Below are 24,454 nucleotides of genomic sequence, written 5' to 3'. Positions count from 1 at the left end.
GTTCAAGACCTTTCTGCTACACTCCCAACTCTAACCTATACATCCATTACCCCCCCATCCCCAAACCCAATACCTCGTACTCTCTTACCCACTGTCTACAACAGTCTCAGCCCTTCCTTCCTCCATCAGCCCTCCTCCCCCACCCGTCACTCACTGGCATCCTGGAAGTCCACGTCGTTGCCGTTGAGGGCGTTCCTCAGCCGGTTGGTCATGATCTTCAGCTGCATGATCTGCTGGCGGATAGTCATGTCTGGCTTGGTGATGTCGATTTCCACCTCTGGGTTATTGATCTGGCTGGCCAGGCCGTCACCCATCACCTCAGGAAGATACCTGGACACATCAATACATCACTTAGCAGGCAACATGGTTGCATTTCTGTGGTACTACATTGCATTAGGATGACAAAGCTCTGGGACTAGGCCTTTATTTGAATGTGGCTTTGGACCATTAAGGAGATGTATGGCAAGTAGAATTTTGTGGGTTATGTTTTTATCGCTTGGTATTTATTTATTTTTGGACAAATCCATTTTCCTTCAGGGATTTAGTGTATCGATTTCACCAGTTATTGATTTGTCAACCTTTTGATGTGTCTGTCTATCTCAGTCTCTCCTCATCTTCTCTACTGTATATATCCTCTAGGCTCCCCTCTCCTCCACTGGACTATATTGCTTTGGTCACAGTATTGGATGGGAAATCCCCACACAGTGTATATATATATATATATATATATATATATACATATACAGTATATACAGTATATATATATACATATATACATATACAGTATATATATGTATATACAGTATATATACATACATATATATATATACATATACAGTATATATATATATATACATATACAGTATATATATATATACACATATACAGTATATATATATATACACATATATATATACACATATATATATATATATATATATATATATATACACTATATATATATATATATATATATATACACATATATATATATATATATATATATATATACACAGGTAACTGACAAAATAAACGAAACACCAACATAAAGCATCTGAATAGGGCGTTGGGCCAACACGATACAGAACAGCTTCAATGCACCTTGGCATAGATTCTACAAGCCTCTGGAACTCTATTGGAGAGATGCGACATTCTTCCACGAGAAATTCCATCATTTGGTGTTTTGTTGATGGTGGTGGAGAACGCCATCCCAGGCGCCGCTCCAGAATCGACCATAAGTGTTAAATTGGGTTGGGATCTGGTGACTGAGACAGCAATGGCATATGGATTACATCGTTTTCATGCTCATCAAACCATTGAGTGACCACTCGTGTCATGTGAATGGGGGCATTGTCATCCTACGGGCATACAGTAGCTTTGGTAGCCAAAATAATGGCCTGCCCAGCTTTTTTATACATGACCCTAAGCACGATGGGATGTTAATTGCTTAATTAACTCAGGAACCACATCTTTGTAGAAGCACCTGCTTTCAATATACTTTGTATCCCTCATTTACTCAAGTGTTTCCATTATTTTGGTAGTTACCTGTAGCTTGAATAGCTATACTTGATGCCTGTTAACCTGTAAATTACGCATATCACTTTCTGCTTACGGCTGAGCTAGCGATACAGCACACTGAGCCCTACATGCATTATTAATGGCCCATTGCCTTGGAGTTGCATTTTTATGTCCTGACCTGTCACAAATTTCAATATTTCAGCATCTCTAACCATGTTTCCATCAATGATTTACAGTGTCTTCAGAAAGTATTCATACTGTAGCCCTTGACTTATTCCACATTTTGTTGTGATACAGCCTGAATTCGAAATGTATTCAATAAATTTTTTACACACAATACCCGATAATGACAAAGTGAAACATGTTTAGACATTTTTGCAAATTTATAAAAAATTAAATACAGTAATATCTCACTTAGATAAGTATCCACAACCCTGAGTCAATACTTTGCTGAAGCACCTTTAGCGGCATTTATAATTACAGTATTTTGGGGTAAGAGCTTTGTACAATATTTGCCCATTATTCTTTTTTAAATTCTTCAAGCTCTGTCAAGTTGAGAGTTGATCCTTGCTAGACAGCCAATTTTAAGACTTGCCATAGTCGAAACTGTAACCAGGCCACTCAGGAACATTCATTGCTGTCTTGGTAAGCAACAGTGTAGATTTGGCCTTGTGTTTTACATTATTACCCTGCTGAAAGGTGAATTAATCTCCAAGTGTCTGTTGGAAAGCAGACTGAACCAGGTTTTCCTCTAGGATTTTGCCTGTGCTTATAGCTGTAGTCGGTTTTATCCGGGAAAAAAAAAACTCCATAGTCCTTGCAGATGCCCATAACATGATGCAGCAGCCAACACAATGATTGAAAACATGAAAAGTGGTACTCAGTGATGTGTTGGATTTGCCCCAAACATAATGCTTTGTATTCAGGACAAAAAGTTTGTTTCTTTGCCACATTTTTTGCAGAATTACTTAAGTGCCTTGTTGCAAACAGGATGCATATTTTGGGATATTTTTCCTTCCTTCTTTTCAGTCTGTCATTTAGGTTAGTATTGTGGAGTAACTACAATGTTGTTGACCCATCCTCAGTTTTCTCCTATCACAGCCATCTAAAAATGTTGCTGTACATTCATGTCTTGAAAATTAAGCTTGTAAAAAATGTTGGATTTGCCCCAGGGCTATAATCTAGTATGTGGGCATACTATAGGCTATACGTATGGCGGGTGTTCTACAGTGACGTCTAAAATGCTTTCAATGAATCAGCACCTTGGAGAACGCTGTCAGTTTCACCCCCATAGATAGTAGGATACTTGGTCTGCTGCGCTGCTGCTACGTTGTGTTTGTCACCGTTTTTCTCATGCGTTCCGGTACCTCGAGTCCACTGGATAACCCCCTCTCGCGCTCACTATGTGTTCCCAATTTACAAATGAAGCACTGCATACCGTATCACGACAGGTGTGATGGAAACAAGACGTTGCTCTACAATTTGATAAATGCCTACAGATCATTTCTTCATTCAACATGGTGGGATAGTCTGTAAAATGAATTATGTGAGAAATGGCGTTGTTTATTGTCAGATATTACTGCACTGTTGGAGCTAGGTACACAAGCATTTATCTACACCTGCAAAAACATCTGCTAAATATGTGTATGCGACCAATACATTTTGATTTGAAATATTGATATAATAACCTTCATATAGAGGTAAACTTGGAGTCACATGATGACATGGTGTGTGGTCCACCCGCTACAACTCGTGAAAGCATGCAGTTTATTAGGCTACAGATGAAATAAGTTATGATGAACTTCACAGGGTGGTGAAAGTGCACAGTGATGAGCTTGATGCTCAGTTCCAATAAATAGCAAGGGTGACATGATCATCCATGCTTGGCTGCTGTTTGACAAATAAAAATATTCTTGCGCTTTTCCATAATAATCATAATGTAGACTGGCCTACCCGCACAGCCTACCTGCACTGTATCAGCCTACCTGCACTGTATCAGCGAGCTATTGGCTGGAGTGCATGTGCCAAGACCAGAGTAGGCACATTTTTGTGAAAAAACTAAATCGGTAGAGTTCAAAATGCGATGGAAACATATTGAACATTCGATTTTTATTCGGTACATGAAAACATTTTGTTTGCACTAGGTCATCACGCACTGATTTTTATCCACAACAAGTCAGTTTGGTGGAAATACACCACTGGTGTGAAAATATGCAGATTTTCTTTATGTGTATTTTAGAATATTCGCATGAAAATCTGTTGCCAATTGGATGTAAACCTAGCTACACACACACACACATTTATATCAGCGTCCAATGCTGCTTGAAAAACTATCACAAACACGGCCATGAACCCACAAGTGCATACATTTTTTATGAAATAGTCTGTCACATATTTCAGAGTCAACAGCCCACTATAAATCAAATTGCCCAATCTCAATCTAATAAGGGAGGAGTTGTGGCACTGCAGAAAGGGAGGTAAACTGCTCAATAATCAATTTAGTTTAATAGCATGAAAGAGGGGGAGGGGAAGGGGAGGCCATTTCAGGTTGAGATACAGAGGCTCTTGGGGGATTCACTCTAACCAGAGAGGGGATGATATTCTACATATTACTGTTGACAATGTGTCATTAACAGTCTGTCTCGGCCAGACAGCTAAAATACTGGACAGGTGCTTCTCATACCTGGCCTTGGTCATGCCATTCCAGCACTTGTCACCAGCTGCTCCTGCTGCCACTTTACTATTGCACAGAGCAGCTGGCAGCTGGACCCAGTACTGCTGCATCTCCCTCAGCTTACTGGACACATCAGATATCTAGGAGAGATAAGACATAGTTTGAATACTCAGCACACAAACAGACACACACACAAACAGACACACACACACACACACACACACACACACACATCCTGCAGTTCTAATGACACACACACCTGCATCTCCAGTGGAACCCCTGTGGTGGGGCTGGGTTTGTACTCCATTGCGGTGCTGGCAGGGTTCACTCTCTTCTTTCTCTCCTCAGACCCTGAGCTCTGTGTGTCTGCCATCCTGGGGGTCCCACAGGCCTGGAACACCTACCACCAAACACACAATGAAACCCACACCTTTAGGCACACATCTACGACTGAAGAGAATGGGCCATGAGTGGGAGTGGGAAGGTTTAGTCAGGGTTTGGTGCTGGTTGGACTGACCTTGCTGGTGAAGACCTCTGTGTTCTCCTGCATGTAGAGGATGGCCTCTGAGATGCGGATGGGGAGGGAATAGATGACCACGTCCACACTGGGGTCAGAACTGAAACTAGACGCCACCTGCAGCATGGTGTCTGGACAATAGAGACAGGGAAGAGAAACAAGGAAAAGACTGAGAATGTGTGCTTATTTGTGTGTGTTGTGTGTGTGCGGGCATGTGTGAGTGCACGTGTGTTTCTCTCACCGACGAGGTTCTGCCACTCGGTGTCCAGGTCGGCCTGGTTGGCAAGGCAGCCCTTCATGACATTTCTGCAGTAGTTGGCACAGGGCTTGACGGAGGCCAGGCCTCTACAGTGGGGGCAGTACACAAGCTTCATCATAGCACGGGTACACTCTGGGCTCAGAGGAACCTGGAGGGGCACACCCATAATCATCATCAAGGAGCTTTGCATCTTTTTAACTGTGAGGAGTAATGAGACTACTTTATTTATAAGAATCTTTAGGGGTATAAATATTTGACTCCTACCTTTTTGAGAAAATAAATATTACTTGTTAAACTCTCTTTCTCTAAGCAATTGCATTAGTATAAAATAATATACTTTCTAATTGTTTTTGAGCATGCACATAGCTCAGTATTGGAATTATTTATTTTATAGAGTCATTATTACTCATCTTTATCAAGGATGTCAATCATTTCGGGCTCCACTGTATATGTGTGGTTAAAACACTATGATCATGATTATCATGTATTGACTATGATTATGTAGTGCGCATTGTGCAACATGAAACGGCAACAATACCATGCAGCTAATGCATAAGAGGGGTCCGGTAGGGGATAGATAAATGGATATGTTGGTGTAGATGTTTTCTAAAGGATGCTAACTGTTACAAGAGTTGGCTATCATTTCCAAGAATAATCTCGCACTATTAAAGAATTCGGAGGAGGACCATGTCATTTTCCCAGAATGCAGCTTCAAATGTAGCTCCTTAAAAGGATAAGAGTGAGCTTATGCTGTCTAGAATGGGAGACCACTAAGAACTTCACAAGGAGACTGATCAGCTAACAAGATTATAGCGGTGTCATTACAACCGGTTCTTGTATTAACAGACTTCACAGGAACCCATCAACAGGGCTTAATGTACACAGACAACCAGCTTCCTAATACGTCCGAATGTCACCGATTGATTGTGACATCCCCCAGTGTTAGATCTCCTACAGTGTGACAACAGGAGGTGGAGTGGAGCAGAGCGGACAGGTAATGGTGCTGCTAAATTAAGATCAGTGACAGGACAGACACCCATGATGCCATACTGTTACATCAGCCACTGTCACTGACAGTAACGACAGTAATCAACCATAGCTCAAAGGGATTCTTCCATCCATCCACATGCTCCCTCTCTCACTCTCCTTCTCTCTCTCTCTCCCTCTCCCTCAGATTCTCTCACACACTCACTTTCATCCATCTCTCCACTTCTATCTCCCTCTCCCTGTGTTCCATTTAAAAGTTGTAAAGCTGGTGGCATCGTGCTGTAAATAAAGTCAGTATTTAAATGGGCCAGACTCCGGCCTCTTTGTGCCAACATAAAGAGCGGTTTGAAATGGTGGTTATTTTTAGGAAGAAGGGAGTGAGAGCCCACAGGATTCCTGTACGTGGCTATTGCCCTCTCTGGTGTTTGTGTAAATAGCTTGTGTATGTTCGATAAGTAACGCAAAAATACACATCGATCCACTAAAAGACACAACAGATTACACATTAGATATGTGTAGGTTAAAAGTACTTTCATAATAATGTTACATTTAAATGAACATAAAACCTAAACATTTCTCAAAGACTCCTTCCTCTCTCCAAGAATGTGCTTTTGTGGTTCTCTATACTACTAAAAGCATCATAAAAGTTGGCATATGAAACAGGCACTGGGCACGTTCCACTGCTACCATCCAAAGAGATAGAGACATGTCCCTAAAATGCCTTACTTTCATCCAATAAAGGCTAAATGTAGACTGGCCAAGTAGTCGGCCAGTAGACTGTGGCTGAAGGGACAGGGGTCAGAGGGCCAGGCTTCTCTGTAATTCACTCCTGGTAAATGGTTTTTAAGCTAGCCTCGCTACATTTTTCATCCACCCCCTCAGACACCCTGTAGCTGGGGCAATGCACAGCAGCCCTTTACCCATCCCTACTGAGACATGCCCCTACTGAGACACACCCTTAATGTGCTTTATCTATCTACAGTATGCATGTGTTTTCACCAGGGTAACTAAGGTTAAACACACTGCCTGGGGGTGAAAATTACACACCCAGGGCATTTTCTTTCTGTGACAGATTTACGCAAGGAACATACTCTGTGATTTACATAACAATCCCAATTTCAACTGGTTGAGAGTGTTTATGTGTGTGCAGGGTGTTTAATGGTTGACGGTGTGGTGGATGTGAGGTGGTAATATCAGGAATAAAAAGCACTGCCATATTAGGTAGCAACACGTGAAACAGCACAGGTCTCTACTATAACAGTACCTGGGAGACTTTGCGGACCACCTCCCCACTGACAGTCAAGCCCTGGATAAATGATCGCGCCGCCACGAAGGCCCTGGTGACCTTGGGCTTGAGGTCACGGGGGACGTCCCCAAAGGGCCGCAAGGTCTCCGTTTGCTTGGCCACACACTCCAGGTAGTCGTCAGTGAGGGTGTACTGCGGGAGGGAGGAGGCCTTGAACAGGCGCTCCAGCAGCCGTGCCCAGAAGTCGTTGAGTGTCTCCTCCAGGTTGACAGCGGAGCCACGGTAGTAGCGACGCAGGTCAGCGTACAGGTCCTGGAACACAGGGGCATTCTTGGAGAAGAGGGAGCCCAGTGTGGCCAGGAAGGACTCTTGAAGGGAACGCTCAGATCTGTTCAAGAGGTCTGTGAAGTACGCTGAGGAGAGAGGAGAGAGAGAGACGAGGAGTCAAATTCTGGAATAGTCCGTTTTAACTATTGGGACAGGTGCAACACTTATCAATGCCTTTGCCACAGACCCCTTAATACAGGGTCTGGCGAGCCTAGAGCGAGAGGGGAGACATTCCTTTACTTGCGCAAACAGGTGACCTGTGAACTTTGGAGGTGACCGACCAATCAAACACTGAGATGATAAAAGAGATGATCAATAGCAGTTAGATGTTTGACTGCTACAGCCCTATGGTCTATTCTACAGTGCCTAAAAGGTTATCAGGCTCATTCATATTGATGGTTACCTGCATTCATAAACCCTTCCCCCTCTTCCCGTCACGCTCCATCCCTAACTTTCATTCTCTCCTTTCCTTTTTGTGCTGTTTGGTCTCCAGCTGTCAGCCATTACACCATTAGTTCCATCACCACCTGTCTGTCAGGAGAAACAGCACCTTCTGGGCCTCGGTACCTGTCTACTGTGCCGCCCTGCGCCGCCCCTCTCCACCCAAATCAAAATGGAGGCTGCAGTTAGTCAGTTTTACTGTACAGTATGTTGGTGATTCAAAGCATTGTGTGACATCAAACCCCAAAAACCAAGCTTAGCCTTCCCAGTGTTTGTTTCATCAGTGCTGCTGGCCTCTGCCCACAGAGTGAACACAGGCTCAGATAAAGTACAGCTAAATAGCCACTACTTGAAGTACAGTAGATCCCATAGAATGTGAGCATATCACCAGCAACACACAGATATACAGTAGGTAGTGAAGAGGGCACAACAAAACCTATTCCCCCTCAGGAGACTGAAAAGATTTGTCATGGGTCCTCAGATCCTCAAAAGGTTCTACAGCTGCACCATCGAGAGCATCCTGACTGGTTGCATCACTGCCTGGTATGGCAACTGCTCGGCCTCTGACCGCGAGGCACTACAGTGGGTAGTGAGTACGACCCAGTACACCACTTGGGCCAAGTTCCTGCCATCCAGGACCTCTACACCAGGTGGTGTCGGAGGAAGGCCCTAAAAACGGTCAAAGACTCCAGACACTCTAGTTATAGACTGTTCTCTCTGCTACCGCACGGCAAACAGTGCCGGAACACCAAGTCTAGGTCCAAGAGGCATCTAAACAGCTTCTATCCCAAAGCCATAAGACTCCTGAACATCTAATAAAATGTCTACCCAGACTATTTGCATTGCCCCCCCTCCTCTTTTACACTGCTGCTACTCTCTGTTGTTATCATCTATGCATAGTCCCTTTAATAACTCTACGTACATGTACATATTACCTCAACTAACCGGTGTGTATAGTCTCGCTATTGTTATTTTACTGCTGCTCTTTAATTACTTGTTACTTTTATTTCCTATTCTTACTCATTTTATTTTTTTTTTTTACTCCATTGTTGGTTAGCGGCTCATAAGTAAGCATTTCACTGTAATGTTGCTGAATTATAATACCTGTTGTATTTGGCGCATGTGACTAATAAAATTTGATTTGATTTGAATATCAGTACTCAGAACCAAATTAGGCTGTCACGAGACTAGCTAGACTGTAAAGTACAGATCCAATTGTCCTCCCATTTGGCACCCACACGCATGATTGATTTGTGTTCTCCAAAAACCAAAGTCACTACCCACTGGGCAAAAACTGGTTGAATCAAAAGTGGAAAAAACAAAATAAAAATCAAAGTGATGGCATTGAATCAACGTGGATTTTTTTTTTTACCCAATTTTGAACCTAAATACATTGACATGGTGACATTTATTGTTGATTTCAGGTTGAAGTCACATTAGTTGACAACTCAACCAAATGTAAATCAAAACGAGATGTTGAAATGATGTCTGTGCTTAGTGGGTAAGCTTTTCGTGCTACGTAAATAAACAAATAAATGGGAGCGTGGGAATGCGCAGATGGATTTGGCCCAATGTGACATACAACGAGGAGTGTTCTAACATGCCTGACAAATGAACTATAGACACTGAGAACCTGGGAACTCAACCGTAGAACTGTAGAGCACTGTCTCAGCTGCAGTTCAGTTAACAGCACTTCGCGGGTAAAGTGAGAGGAAGAGAGAAAAACAAAAGTAACAACGGACTATACCATTGTCCTACATACCTCCTTATTGAGCCTTCCAATAAAGCAGCAGATACTGAGAGTTACAGTGTCAGGGGGGAATGTAATAAAACTCTGTCACCTCCCATTCTGCTGACACAATGACTGGGCTGCTCCCTGCTGCTGTAGCTGACCCCCGTAGAGGGAAGGTTAGGGAGGGCAGACTGCCTCTGACTCTCCCTCTAATCTGAGGGATTGAATGCTGAGACAGGCGGAGGGCCTGGGCCGCGGCCGGGGCCTGTGAGTGCCGCTGCTGCTGTGGAGAAGCTGTAAAAACCTGCATTTAACTGAGTGAGTCCAGGGCCCACGCCCGACAACCCTAAACACAACCAGATGGCCATGCAACTCTTACCGCCACTCCTCTCCTCGATCTTCTGTTCATTCTGTTTCTACTGCTACTGCTTCTACCTACTGCTCCTGTTCATCAGCTTTAGTCTATGGAAGACACAGCTGCAATCATATCAAATGGACTTGAAACATCACCTGCACACTTCCCTTTCCTCCCCTCTCTATCGCTGCTTCATGTAGCTGTAGCTCTACGGTTCCTCTTTGATGGATTGCTTCATCCTCACCAACATCTGGCCTCCCTCTGTCTCTGTGGCTGTAACCTCCTGATGTTGAGGGAGAGGAGGAGGGGGCAGGGGTTGTGTATGCAGCTGGACTAGCTCTATACCAGCATTTCCCAAACTCAGTCCTCGGGACCCCAAGGGGTTCACGTTTTGGTTTTTGCCCTAGCACTACACAGCTGATTCAAATAATCAATTTGATTAGTTAATTATTTGAATCAGCTGTGTAGTGCTAGGGCCCAGCCCCTGTGTGTGACGGTGTCCTTGTTGTTGTGTGGCCCACACCTTCCTCCTGTTGCTAAGCTAGTCTACCTCTGCCAAGGCATCTGTCACACATATCAGTCACACTGATTTTATCTCACTCCGTAAATCAGAGCAGCCCAGCCGTTTAGGAAGTATAGAAAGCAGGAGAAAAATGTACTGGAACTCCCCATCTGACACACACTGCCTGACTCATACCACCATACCCTTTCTCAACCCCTATCTTTCCCTCTTCTCCTCCCTTTCTCTTTCTCCATATCGCCCTCCACTACCTCTAATCAATCCATCATTCCCCTCTCTCCCCCTCTCTCTCTCTTCCACTACCTACCCGCTTCACCCTTCTCTTTCTCTGCCCTTTTCTCCCCCTCTCTCATTACTCTGATGTGTGGTGATGTGATGCTTCTGGCAGCCACTCTCCTCATTGGGTCAAATGCTCATTAGCAGGGCCAGCATCCCAGCCTGTGGGAGTAGATGGGGTGGAGGAGAGGGGGGGGGGGGCTTATCACATTTCACCCCTCCCTCTTCCTCCCATCCCCACCACAGTGTCTGCTACGTTCCATGACTCATTACCACAGCCAATCATAACTGTCTCCCAGCGGCCCGCCTTCCCCTCTCCTGTCTGTGTCTACCTGTCTCTACCACTCTGATGAAAGCTTAGAGCCCATCAAGACAGGAAATATGACTGCATGCCATCATCCCCAGATCCTGTTTTAATCTTATGTTAATCAGATGGATGGATGGATGTCCAGATTACTTTGTGGGAGATTTATTTTCCTGAGCAAACAGCCGTGTTCCAGGCATCATCAGCTACTGTCATCTGGGTACAGTATCCTACTGTAGCTGGAGCCTCAGGACTATATTGATTCATTTATAGAAATAGAGTTTATTAGTGATGGGTCAAAGATTGCAGTGATGTCTTCAAAATTCACAGAACAAGTCAAGGACACTATCAAGGTCATCCAGTTGTTGAAAAGATTGCACGCAACTACAGACTTGAGGCTGGTGTCAAGACAGGCAGCGCTTAAGAAATGTCAGGAAGTATCAGCATTTTGACACAAATACACAATTCCCAATGTCTAGTGTTATTATCCCAATGTCTAGTGACCTCCTTTACCCTTCAGGCTGACAGCTCAGCGCGTCTTTCTGACGTGCGGACATTTATTTATCTGAGACCACGTCAACACTTGCCCTATCCTCTCGTTAAACAACTGAATCACAGACAGAGTAGATGCCCATGTTCATTTCATGAGGGTTTGTGTGTATTGTGTGTATTGTGTGTGTGTGTGTAAGTCTGTGCGTGCATCTGTGCGTGTATTGTCAGTATAGAGGAGAGTATGAGTTCTCTGTGGCTACTCACTGTCGAAGCTCCTGTACTGTGTGTTGAGGGAGGCCTGTAGCGAGCGTCCTGCCTCTCTGACCAGCCCCTCAAACTCTCTGCGACTCAGGTTGGACAGGGTCTCCTCCATGGCACTGGTACAGCAGGTGTACCCCTGGGGACAGATCCGCAGGTGCTCACCTAGGGACAAGACAGAGGACAGGACATGTTTAGGGTTTTATCCACTTAATACAAAAAAATAGTTGATTTTAGAGAGGCTCTAAGAGCGTTAAAGTTGCTGGTTTGAATCCCGGAGCCGACTAGGTGAAAAATCTGTCAATGTGCCCTTGAACAAGGTACTTAACCCTAATTGCTAAGAGTGTCTGCTAAATGACTAACATGTAAAACAAAACTATCTTTCCACATCTGGAATAACTTACAGCAGTGAATGCATACTGCACATTTTCCTGCTAGTCCCTGGTGGGAATCAAACCCACAACCCTGGTGTTGCAAGTGCCATGCTCTACCAACTGAGCCACAGGGGATTACTTCTTGAATGGCAGAAGAAGGTTATTTGTACAAAAATCTAATAAGTAATCTACTAAGGCTCTGGTAAGATTTGATATGTTTTCCTTCTATGTCCGTGATGTATTTGTATATGTGTTAACTTATAAGCCTTATATGACATACACAATTGAATACATGATTGTGGTGCACTTCCTACAAAGACATGGTATGACATATTTGAGACAAAATTCATGAATTATATGAGCCATCTATGAATATTATAGGAAAAGTGTATGTTCTGAGAATGTAACCTCTACAAAAAAATGCTTTCCTTATATGTTTCACGTTTTTTATAAGTCAACATATAAAAAAACATGGCAATTACTATAAGAAAAATACAGCATTTGTATATACATTTTAATTTATGAGTTTCCATAATTAAGGCTGGGAAGGACCTCCTACTGGACAGCTGATTTACCTACAGCTGGTCTCCTATCCAGGGTCTTAGCCAAGCCCTGCTTAGCTTTGGTATTTGTCACAGACTAATACCAATGTGCTATCGAGAGACTGATTGTTGAGAAATCTCCACTTAATAACTAAATATATTCACTGCTGCCATCAGTCATTCCTCCTTCTCCCCCTCCTCCTCCTCATGTCATCTTCTTCTCACCCCCTCCTCTTCCCCTCCTGCAATTCTCCTCCCCTCCTCCTGTCCTCCTCCTCCATCTCCTGTCCTCTTCTCTCCTCCTCCTGTCCTCCTCCTCCTCTGCTTTCCCCCTACCTCCTCCTCTTCCTCCCCTCTCCCTCCACCCCTTTCCTCCTCCTCTTCCCCCTCCAACCTTCTCCTCCCTCACCTCCTCCTGTCCTCCTCTCTCCTCATCCCCTCCTCCTCTTCTCCTGTCCTCCATCTCCTGTCCTCCTCTCCTCCTCCCCCTCTGCTTTCCCCCTTCCTCCTCCCCTCCTGCTATTCTCCTCCCCTCCTGTCCTCCCCCTCCTGTCCTCTTCTCTCCCTCTCCCTCCACCCCTTTTTCCCCCTCCACCCTTTTCCTCCCTCACCTCCTCCCCCCTCCTGTCCTCCTCTCTCCTCATCCTCTCCTCCTCATAGCAGACTTTGCTTCTTTTTTCAATAAGTGTCACATTGCATGTATCAATGATGTCAGACAGTGGTATGCAAGTGCTTTGAAACATGCATGTCCCATGTGCCTTAGAAGGCTTAGCTTACATGTCTCTTGTATGTTTTTTATATAATACATACAACATTTCTGTTATGTCTAAATGTTAACCACCAATATAAGTCAGATATTACAATAATCTTCTATGAAGTGTATTTGCTGCCATATGTATTACTGACAAGTTCCAGGCAGAACAAATAACAATCTTGTTAAATTCTTCTTTACCACACACACGCACACACGCACACACGAGAGAGAGAGAAAGAGCCAGACAGCTTAGAGTGCAGTCTGCAGCCCCAGTCCCCAAGCAGGCGGGGGTGAGCCTGAGGAGAGGGTTAGGCGTAGAGGGGATGGGGGTGAGTGGTCTGCCCCCCAGCCCTCTCTGCCACTTCACAAACGGGTTCCCTGCTAAAGCCCTGTCTCTGCCTGGCCCTGGCTGTCTGCCCCGGGAACTGGAGTGAGAGATGCTATCACATCCATGCATCTTTTATGAATCCTGACTACAGCAGGAGGGAAAAGTGCAGAGAAATCTCTATTCACTTATTTATTTATTTCCTCACTTCTTTTATCTTAAAATTCTAGAGAAGGGAAATAGGATCTGTGTGCCAGGAAGCTCACTAGTTGTGTGCCAGGAAGCTCACTAGTTGTGTGGTAGTCAAGCAGTGTTATCTGTTTTCCTGTAGTCTTTTGCACAACATGTGACACTGTCATTTGCAATCCTTTATATCAAATCAAACAACTTTGAGAGGAGATAAAAAAGGGATGATTTAGCCTGATCGTGATCACGCTGTGTAAAGAGATGAGAAGGGCAGAACTCTGTTAACTTGACAGACATTTTTACTGTGCATTCTCCTATCGTAAACTCCTTCCTCGTGCCTCTCTCTCTCTCATGTGTCAAAGTGTTAAAATCTCTTTACTTTGAAACAGCGCAAAGCTTCTGAAGCGAGACTTCAAACAGGTTGTGCTGAGGTGATTTGATATGCAGTGCAAAGTGTGAACCAGTAAAAACACAATGGAGGGATTCCAGTAGAAATCATATTGTGTGTCTCTGGTAGGCCTAGCGTCTTGCAGAGAAGAAAAGGCTTAAATCCCATTAAACATCTAATCTCCTGGCCAGCTCGTGAGCGCTCGTCCATTTTAGTCAGCGAGCAGGGGGCAGGCGTGTGGCCTGCATTTCAATGACTGCTGACAGCGAACAAGGAGAGACAAGACTGATAAATCAGATTTGTCGTGTGCATACACATTCATACAAGCCAGGGACACAGGGACACACACGCCTGAGCACCCAGACACACCTCCCTAATCCATAGACATGCAAAGACAGACACACAGAATAACAACTAGCAAGTCATCATCAGTATGCAGATAGGATCACATCTTCCATTGGACCAGTAAGACAGCAAGGTTCCTGAGACCTATGCCTACATTATGTAGATCCCTTAAAATGCTATATATGTAATATTCGGCACTCCATATAGAGAAGCTCTTGGCCTATCAATGTATTATCTGTGATGGGTATGATTGAAAATGGGTATGTAGTTCCTGGCTATAGTGGCTAGTGGGCTATATCCTGTTTGCTGCTTAGTGTTCGACAGACAGACAGAACAGGTCTGGCTCTGGCTGGCTGTGTGAGGGAGCAGGTGCGGGGAGAGAGTCCAGCCCACTTACAGCGTTTATTCAAGAGGCAGATTACTGCTGAGGGAGATGAGGGGTGGCCAACCTTGCCCCCTGTGTCACACTAATCGAATCAAAGCCCATTCATAGCCAATTAGAGCTCTGCCAGCCACAGTCAAAGGCACAACATACACGTAATACAGGCTAATACAATATGCAAGACTTTCACAGAAAATGTAGCTAGCAAATCTTGATTGGACAGCCGTTGAAAGATAATATTGACTTTGACTATTTGTCCAGGAACCTGCACTCTCCATCCCATATCACATCTATCTCTAATGGCTGTCATTTCTGCAATCAGAAATTAATGTCTGGACAGATGATTGTGGCCAGCCTACAAATGTCTGTTGGTGACAAACTACCTAAATGGAACCATGCAAAAGAGATCAAAAAGAAAGCCATGTCAGATGCTTGGAAGGGGAAATAAAAGGCTTGAAAAGACTTTCAGAATGTGTAACCTTAACTAACTGGAAACTTTGGTTAGAAGACGCAAAAAAATCCAAATGGAGGATTTGCCGTTCCACTTTAATATATTTAATTGTGTTTGGTTTAACCACTGATCTGTGGATGGAGGAAACACATTTCCACCACAGACAGAGATGTTTGTTGTCCCTAGACTGAAGTATGTTTACTACAGTAAAGGGCCTTAACAATGTCCCAGCGTTGCTTCGTAATGGAAACTGGTTATCCTGCAGGAGCTATAAAGTTAATTCACTTAGAGTGACAAACAAATAAACTGCAGCCCATTCAGTGGATCACAGTCCCATATAGGCAGTTTGTTCCATACTGTTACAGTACATAATGACAATGAACACAATGATATAGGTTTCTCTGCACCCTATCATACTGTAACAGGGATAATTAATGATGCTCAGTCACTCTGCATCTGTCTCTACCAGACTGCTCCTTCTCCCTCTCCATCCAGACACTACCAATGTGTTCAAGTTGACCTATTCTTTCTCTGTTGTCCCCCATCTTTCTTTCTCTCTATTGCTCTGTGTGCACCATAGTGTAAAATGATCCAGTTTACAACCATACACTACTTTACATCCCATGAACATTATTCACAACTGTATTGGAAATCCATCTGAGAATAGCAGATCTAGACCCATAACCACCGGTACAGGCAGCTCATTCTACAGCCCACACATATACATTAGATTGGCTCTAACACAGCATTAATGATTCCATTCAAACCACTGCATTTTCCTAGTTAAATAAAGGTTACATAACAAAAAATTTAAACAATAAAAATCCATCTGATGTGTCTCATCTCATAGATCATTTCAATGAGATTGTTAAGCATGTATCTGGGATGTGGGCTACTGTTTTAACATGGCAGCCACTCTTTTTCCTTCCTCCCCACATCTCCACTCACCAGACACACCGTCACTCCCATTACTCCCTGCCTACAGTTTCATCTGGAAAGGACATGAGTCATTTCTAAATGCTGCATCATTTTACAGGCCCCTTGGCTCTGGGAGGGGCCATTCAGTGATGGTGTGTCCATTTTGGAAAGTGTAGATAAAAAAACATGAGCTGGCGCACACCCAGAATAATAGTTTGTGTGGAGGTGCTGACTAACGACAAATAAACTACAAACTATCAAAATAAAGAAAGTCGCACACTCCATGTATAATCTCCCAGCAATTTAATTGGTTTTTACCAACGTTTCGGCATCACTGTGCTTTCCTCGGGGTCTGCCATGGTCTGTGATGCCGAAACGTTGGTAAAAACCCATTAAATTGCTGGGAGATTATACATGGAGTGTGCGGCTTTCTTTATTTTGATAGTTTACATTTTGGAAAGTGTGACATCACCGCCAGGGCCGGGGCGCAGTGCGGGGAGTAACACTGCTCCTAAGCCAGGTGTTGACAGGGTAGACACCGGGGCCGACTCAGTGAAAGGTCGCCAGACGCGCCCGGTGCACTAACGCCAGCCGTCTGTATTCAGAGAAAGGCTGAGCAGTCACCTGATATTAGACATCTACTCCATCTCCTTTCTCAGCCATGTGCACAGAGACACACAGACGCGTGCGCACAAAGATACTGTACACACACACAGAACAGACACACATGAGGTTTACACATAGCCTGCAGGCCACCACCCAAGGGTATTGTAGGATAGAGAATGCAAAGCAACTGGTAAGGAATTATTTATACGCTACATTTACACGCTACAGCACAGAGGAAGAGAGCACATACTCACTAATCTAGTTTGTCATGGTAACTAAGGATCTATGGGCACCCCTGAAACCAAACTACTTCCCACAAAGAGTTCTACCTGAAACCAAAAAGGGTTCTACCTGAAACCAAAAAGGGTTCTACCTGAAACCAAAAAGGGTTCTACCTGAAACCAAAAAGGGTTCTACCTGAAACCAAAAAGGGTTCTACCTGAAACCAAAAAGGGTTCTACCTGAAACCAAAAAGGGTTCTACCTGAAACCAAAAAGGGTTCTCCTACAGGGACAGCCAAAGGACCCTTTTGGAACCCTTTTTTCTAAGAGTGTAGATTGAGAGCATCAATACCCTATACAACCATCAACTCTTTCCCACCCTCTCCTGAGAACCGCACACACACCTTGTCGTGCCAGTTGATCATGACTGAATTGCTGTGCATCTTAAGCAGAGCACTGTGTCTCTTCTGGCCCACCTGGCATAATCCCACCACAGCCATCCCATGCTTTAATCTCATAAATGGTCACATGCATCTACTGGGATGCTGGCAGGGGAACATCTATGCATCCCTGCTTGCTTTTGGTCCTTGACAGCTCTCAGACCTGGCTGGAGAGAGTCCTGATGCAGCACAAAGTGGAGACTGTGATCTGAGGCCCATGTGTGACAAATCTGATGTCAACAACGCCACAATGTTGAGACAGAGAGGAGAGTTAATTTACACTGACAACGAAATAAGGGATGACATTGAGATAATATTTGTCTGAGATGAAATATGTAAAGTGCCTGATATGGTGTAAGAATCATTTGCTAATTTGTAGAATTAAACATTGGTAGTCTGTTACAAGTTTCTCAGAAATGACATTAAAGTGCATCACCATGGCCAATAATTTCTATTTGAGTGCTTAATCCCTCTCTGGTCAACTATTCATGAAAACTAAATTAATTTATGGTCCGGATTTTGAATGTTGAAGTGGGCCATTACACTATTACTACCAGTCTGCAGTGACTGACAATGAGGATTTGGGATAATCTGAAATGCAAATGTATTTTCCTCTGATTCCTCAATGATCTATATTCAATGTTCTTTATACATAAATTATTCAACATCTTAGCCAATTTGAATATATACAGGTTTATGCTGTGTCTATCTATCCTATATCTCCATCTGAAATCATCAATCATCTCTATAGCCTTGCATATGGGGCATCTAGGCTTTTTCATTACACTTCAATGTGTCAGACTCTTGGCTGGTAAACCAAACTATTCTTCATGGTTACCCAATTAAATCTGTCCTGTTTTGCCTCGAAAATACAAGTTAATAATTATTATAGTTAGACAGAGTACACAAAATAGTTAACAGTAGCCTAAAAATCAGACATATGTACCATGACACACACCACGGATCAGATACAGATCTCAGGGCCTCCATAAAGTAGGTAACTAAAAGAGAGATATGTGCCTGCCCATGACCTTTGACCCGGTTCTCTCCCTAAGCCCTTGTCTGAGGAACACAAAGACAATTCCAACTGAAGTGGTTCCTCTTCTTCTCCACTTGCCTCTAGGCCACAGCATAAATTTAGACTTCCCAAGGGCTAATACATATACATTTATCCAGGAGTTAACTCTGATTGGATTTGCTCCTTCAGGCGGCCACAGTGAGAGGCGAGCACTGCAGTGAGAAATACCCTAAATAAATGATAGAATGTTGAGAATAAGTAAATATAATTCGTGTCCTGCAGGCTTCTGGGTAAAACACAGCAATTTGTTGGCACTGCTGATTGCTGTCAATGCTCATCTGTATTCAGTCCTAGCCAACATTCTGCATGTTTATGCCTCCGGTGGGCACAAACCCACCAGTCAGTGAAACACTAAATCCACACCTTAAAAACGAAAGACTGTGAGGTACAGGTCTTCACGGATCCGGGCGGGTCCGGATCCAGAATTCTAAATAATGTCACGGGTCAGGGTCGGATCTGATATGATTGTCATGGGTATGTGTAATTTTAACTGACTTGTCTGGAAGGGACCATACAGATCCGATCGCGACTGCTGCAGTAGAGAGTAATTTATGTTGCTCTTGCTTTTCACGAGAGTGGAGTGTGTAGCTTGTTGTTGTTGTTGTTGGCCAATCAGAATTCATCAAAGTGGCAATAGGCTACAGTCATAGAGCCTCTGTGTGGAAAAAGTTAGGAGATAACTAATCAATGGAACAAGATTGGGACAAGATGGTGCCGACAGAGATGGCCGCCTCGCTTCTAGTCCTCAGGAAACTTAGTTTTTTTATGCAGTACTTTGTTTTTTTAATGTATTATTTCTTACATTGTTAGCCCAGAAAATCTTAAGCGTTATTACATACAGCCGGGAAGAACTATTGGATATCAGAGCGATGTCAACTTACAAGCACTACAACCAGGAATATGACTTTCCCAAAGCGGATCCTTTGACTGAACCACCCAGGGCATTTAAACTGATCCCAGAGGCTGACCCAAAAGAGGAAGACGTAGCGGCCTTCTGGTCAGACTTTGGAGGCACGCACACTACCCACCGCTTCTGAGTATATTACTCGCTAATGTCCAGTCTTTAGATAACAAGGTAGACGAAATTAGGGCACGGGTTGCTTTCCAGAGATATAGCAGGGATTGTAACATACTCTGTTTCACGGAAACATGGCTCTCTCGGGATATACTGTCGGAGTCTGTACAGCCACCGGGATTCATTGATTTATACACTGATTCGGTGAGTGAGTTTATAAGGAAGTGCATAAGAGATGTTGTACCCACTGTGACTATTAAAACCTACCCTAACCAGAAACTGTGGATAAAGGGTGGCATTTGCACAAAACTGAAAGCGCGAACCACCGCATTTAACCATGGAATGGTGACTGGGAATATGGCCGAATACAAACAGAGTAGTTATTCCCTCCACAAGGCAATCAAACAAGCGAAATGTCCGTATAGACACAAAGTGGAGTCGCAATTCAACAGCTCAGACACGAGACGTATGTGGCAGGGTCTACAGACAATCATGGACTACAAAAATAAAACCAGCCACATCACGGACACCGACGTCTTGCTTCCAGACAAACTAAACACCTTCTTTGCCCGCTTTGAGGATAATATAGTGCCACCGACGCAGCCCGCTACCAAGGACTGTGGGCTCTCCTTCTCCGTGGCCAACGTGACTAAGACATTTAAACGTGTTAACCCTCGCAAGGCTGCCTCAGGGCATGTGCAGACCAGCTGGATGGTGTGTTTACGGACATATTCAATCTCTCCCTATCCCAGTCTGCTGTCCCCACGTGCTTCAAGATGGGCACCATTGTTCCTGTACCCAAGAAGGAAAAGGTAACTGAACTAAATGACTATCGCCCTGTAGCACTCAATTTTGTCATCATGAAGTGCTTTGAGAGACTAGTCAAGGATCATATCACCTCCCCCTTACCTGTCACCCTAGACCCCCTCAATTTGTGTACCGCCCCAATAGAACCACAGATGATGCATTCGTAAGAATGTTCATTGACTACAGCTCAGCATTCAACACCATAGTACCCTCCAAGCTCATCATTAAGCTTGAGGTCCTGGGTCTCAACCCAGCCCTGTACAATTGGGTCCTGGACTTCTGACGGGCCGCCCCCAGGTGGTGAAGGTAAGAAACAACATCTCCACTTCGCTGATCCTCAACACTGGGGCCCCACATGGGTGCATGCTCAGCTCCCTCCTGTACTCCCTGTTCACCCATGACTGCATGGCCATGCAGTCCACTCCAACTCAATCATCAAGTTTGCAGACAACACAACAGTAGTAGGATTGATTACCAACAACTCAGAGTGTGGTGTCAGGAAAACAACCTTTCACTCAACATCCACAAAACAAAAGGAGATGATCGTGGACTTCAGGAAACAGCAGAGGGAGAACCCCCTTATCCACATCGACGGGACAGCAGTGGAATTGTACATAATAATGGCATAACATTGAAGGTTGTGCAATGTAACAGCAATATTTAGACTTAGGGTTGCCACCCGTTCGATAAAATACAGAAAGGTTCCGTATTTCACTGAAAGAATAAACGTTTTGTTTTCGAAATGATAGTTTCCGGATTTGACCAAATTAATGACCAAAGGCTCGTATTTATGTTTATTATATTATAATTAAGTCTATGATTTGATAGAGCAGTCTGACTTAGCGGTGGTAGGCGGCAGCAGGCTCGTAAGCATTCATTCAAACTTTACTGCGTTTGCCAGCAGCTCTTAGCAATGCTTGAATCACAGCGCCGTTTATGACTTCAAGCCTATCAACTCCTGAGATTAGGCTGGCAATACTATAGTGCCTATAAGAACATCCAATAGTCAAACGTATATGAAATACAAATGGCATAGAGAGAAATAGTCGACACGTCATAATTCCTATAATAACTACAGCCTAAAACTTCTCAACTGGGAATATTGAAGAACTGGGAATATTGAACCACCAGCTTTCTATATGTTCTCATGTTCTGAGCAAGGAACTTAAACGTTAGCTTTTTTACAAAGCTTGGACCGAGAGACTGAAAAACAGCTTCTATATCAAGGCCATCAGACTGTTAAACAACCATTACTAACACAGTGAGGCTGCTGCCTACATACAGACTTGAAACCATTGGCCACTTTAATAAATTGATCACTAGTCACTTTAATAATGTCACTTCAATAATGTTTACATATCTTGCATTACTCATCTCATATGTATATACTGTATGTTATACCATCTATTGCATCTTACCTATGCCGCTCGGTCATTAATCATCCACATATTTATATGTATATATTATTTTCCTTTACTTAGATTTGTGTGTATTAGGTAGTTGTTGTGGAATTGTTAGATTACTTGTTGGATATTGCTGCACTGTTGGAACTAGAAGCACAAGCATTTCGCTACACTCACATTAACATCTGCTAACCATGTGTACGTGACCAATAAAATTTGATTTGGAAGATAGCAGGTAAGCTGCTACTTAATATTCTGAATGGATTTGTTGTTATTTGTAACTGTAGAATGAGAAAGCGCATGCAGTACTGCCTCAATTAGCCTAGCTAGCTAACGTTAGCTAGCTTAACTAGTTTCTCCTGGTTTGATGCAATCAAGACAGCTACTAAATAATCATATTTGATGATAAATAACCAGGGTTGGGTATATTACTTTCTAAATGTAATCGTTTACAGTTACTAGTTATCTGTCCAAAATTGTAATCAGTAATGTAACTTTTGGATTACTCAAACTCAGTAACGTAATCTGATTACATTCAGATTACTTCGCTCTTAAGAGGCAATAGAAGAAGACAAAAATGTATGTTACCAACTGAACGACATCTATTGCAGGATAAATCAATGTTAAAGTTTACATAGCTGGCCATATATGGATGCTAAATTTTATTTTATGGGTTGGTTTAGTAGGCTTCTTCTAACCCATCGCTTTCTACTACATATAATAATACAATTAAATTATATCTTCACATTAAAAACCAAAGTCTATCAGAATTCCAGTCATTCCAATAAATGTTATAACCCTTGATCTTCAAGAATAGGACTTGGAAATATGGAAGTATAGATTAGCCAAATTGTTTTACCTGAGCATAACCCTAAAACTAAGGACTTATTAGCCAGGCCTACTCTGTTGTTTAAGATTTTGTTGTCATGGAGGACTGATTGGACTCATTGATTCGATAAATAAATGCTGCGCTCATGGAATGGCATGCTTTGAGCACTACTGAAAAGTGATATTTACATGTGAAAAATGAATGCCATATGCTGCATTTGCTATAGGCCTATTGTTTACCTTTTTGCTGGTGAGACACTGATAATATGCAGCTGTTTAAAGGGAAAATCCACAGATGAAACAATAACAAAATGTCCGCCCTGCCTCTATTTTTGGTAAAAAGCTGAGGGATGGGCCTGGAGATGTAACCACTCTCAGATTAATAGACAGAGCTATGGAAACAAGGACTGACCATCCATGATATCAACATTATTGTTTTAACCATGTTATGAGGCTATACAGTGTTTGTTTACATTTACAATGTTTACAAACATTGGAGAAAAACAAGCTTATATTTTGGGTTCTCATGGAGTGTGACAGTTGAACTGAACTCATGAAGCATTTATAAATTATATTCTTCAAGAACCAATGGAGAGATACACACACACACATATACACACACACACCAAAAAAAGAAAGGTCCTCTCACAGTCAACTGCATTTATTTCAGCAAACTTAATGTGTAAATATTTGTATGAACATAAGATTCAACAACTGAGACCTAAACTGAACAAGTTCCACAGACATGTGACTAACAGAAATGGAATAATGTGTCCCTGAACAAAGGGGGGTTCAAAAGTAACAGTCAGTATCTGCTGTGGCCACCAGCTGCATTAAGTTGGTTGGTTGGTTGCTGTTTTTCATCTCCTTCTCCCTCCTCCCTGTGTTACTCACTCACAGTATGGCCCCTGCCCCTGCTAGTAGCTTTAAAAAAGTATGTTCTCTGCTTCCCTCACTCAGATTGGATCGTGTCTGGATCCAACCTGGTCTATAAGGAACGGGTCTAGTTGTCCTCGGGTCCGTTCAGAATGGGTCTCTATATTTAAAAAATGTATTTATGCATATTGGGTCCGGGTGGGAAAGCACCAGGTCCATTTCAGAACGGGTCCAAAAAGACTTCTGTGAGCGGACTATTATCAAAACTTCAGAGAGAAATACTAACCTGTGTCTTAAGAATACAGAGCACACTGGACAGTAGAACATTTTAAAACAGTATTGTGCCATTTTCTCAGACATAAGCACTTTAATTATAAAACATGTACATAATGAATATCACAATCTAGTGTCGTTAACCTACATGTCCCATCCTTTTCCACTACAGATCCCTCTGTTAACCAACCACAATTCCTTCTTCTCATTCCTCCCTGTATTCTTAAATGCTCTCCGTGGGGCTCGGACTAAATACCACAGCGAGCCTGAACACAGTTCGAGCCTGAACAAGAGCACAGGGCGTGGTTCCAAATCCCCCTTGGTAATGGCGAGAAA

At 43.2% G+C, this 24,454-nt stretch overlaps 1 protein-coding gene across 1 annotated transcript in view; it reads right to left on the bottom strand.

Moving 5' to 3' along the window:
• gpc1a (glypican 1a) overlaps nucleotides 1-24,454 on the bottom strand; it is a 47,760-nt gene that overhangs the window by 2,771 nt on the left and 20,535 nt on the right. The window contains exons 2-8 of the mRNA XM_014216575.2: nucleotides 11,913-12,071; nucleotides 7,220-7,614; nucleotides 4,951-5,116; nucleotides 4,710-4,840; nucleotides 4,452-4,592; nucleotides 4,202-4,332; nucleotides 155-330 (exon numbers count right to left, since the gene is read on the bottom strand). Of these exons, the coding sequence (XP_014072050.1) occupies nucleotides 155-330; nucleotides 4,202-4,332; nucleotides 4,452-4,592; nucleotides 4,710-4,840; nucleotides 4,951-5,116; nucleotides 7,220-7,614; nucleotides 11,913-12,071 (1,299 nt within the window). The remainder of the gene's footprint in view (nucleotides 1-154; nucleotides 331-4,201; nucleotides 4,333-4,451; nucleotides 4,593-4,709; nucleotides 4,841-4,950; nucleotides 5,117-7,219; nucleotides 7,615-11,912; nucleotides 12,072-24,454) is intronic.

This window comes from Salmo salar, chromosome ssa10, assembly GCF_905237065.1.
Source record: "Salmo salar chromosome ssa10, Ssal_v3.1, whole genome shotgun sequence".
Taxonomy (NCBI): domain Eukaryota; kingdom Metazoa; phylum Chordata; class Actinopteri; order Salmoniformes; family Salmonidae; genus Salmo; species Salmo salar.
Note: the sequence above shows the minus strand (reverse complement) of the source record. Positions and strands in the feature narration are given on the sequence as shown.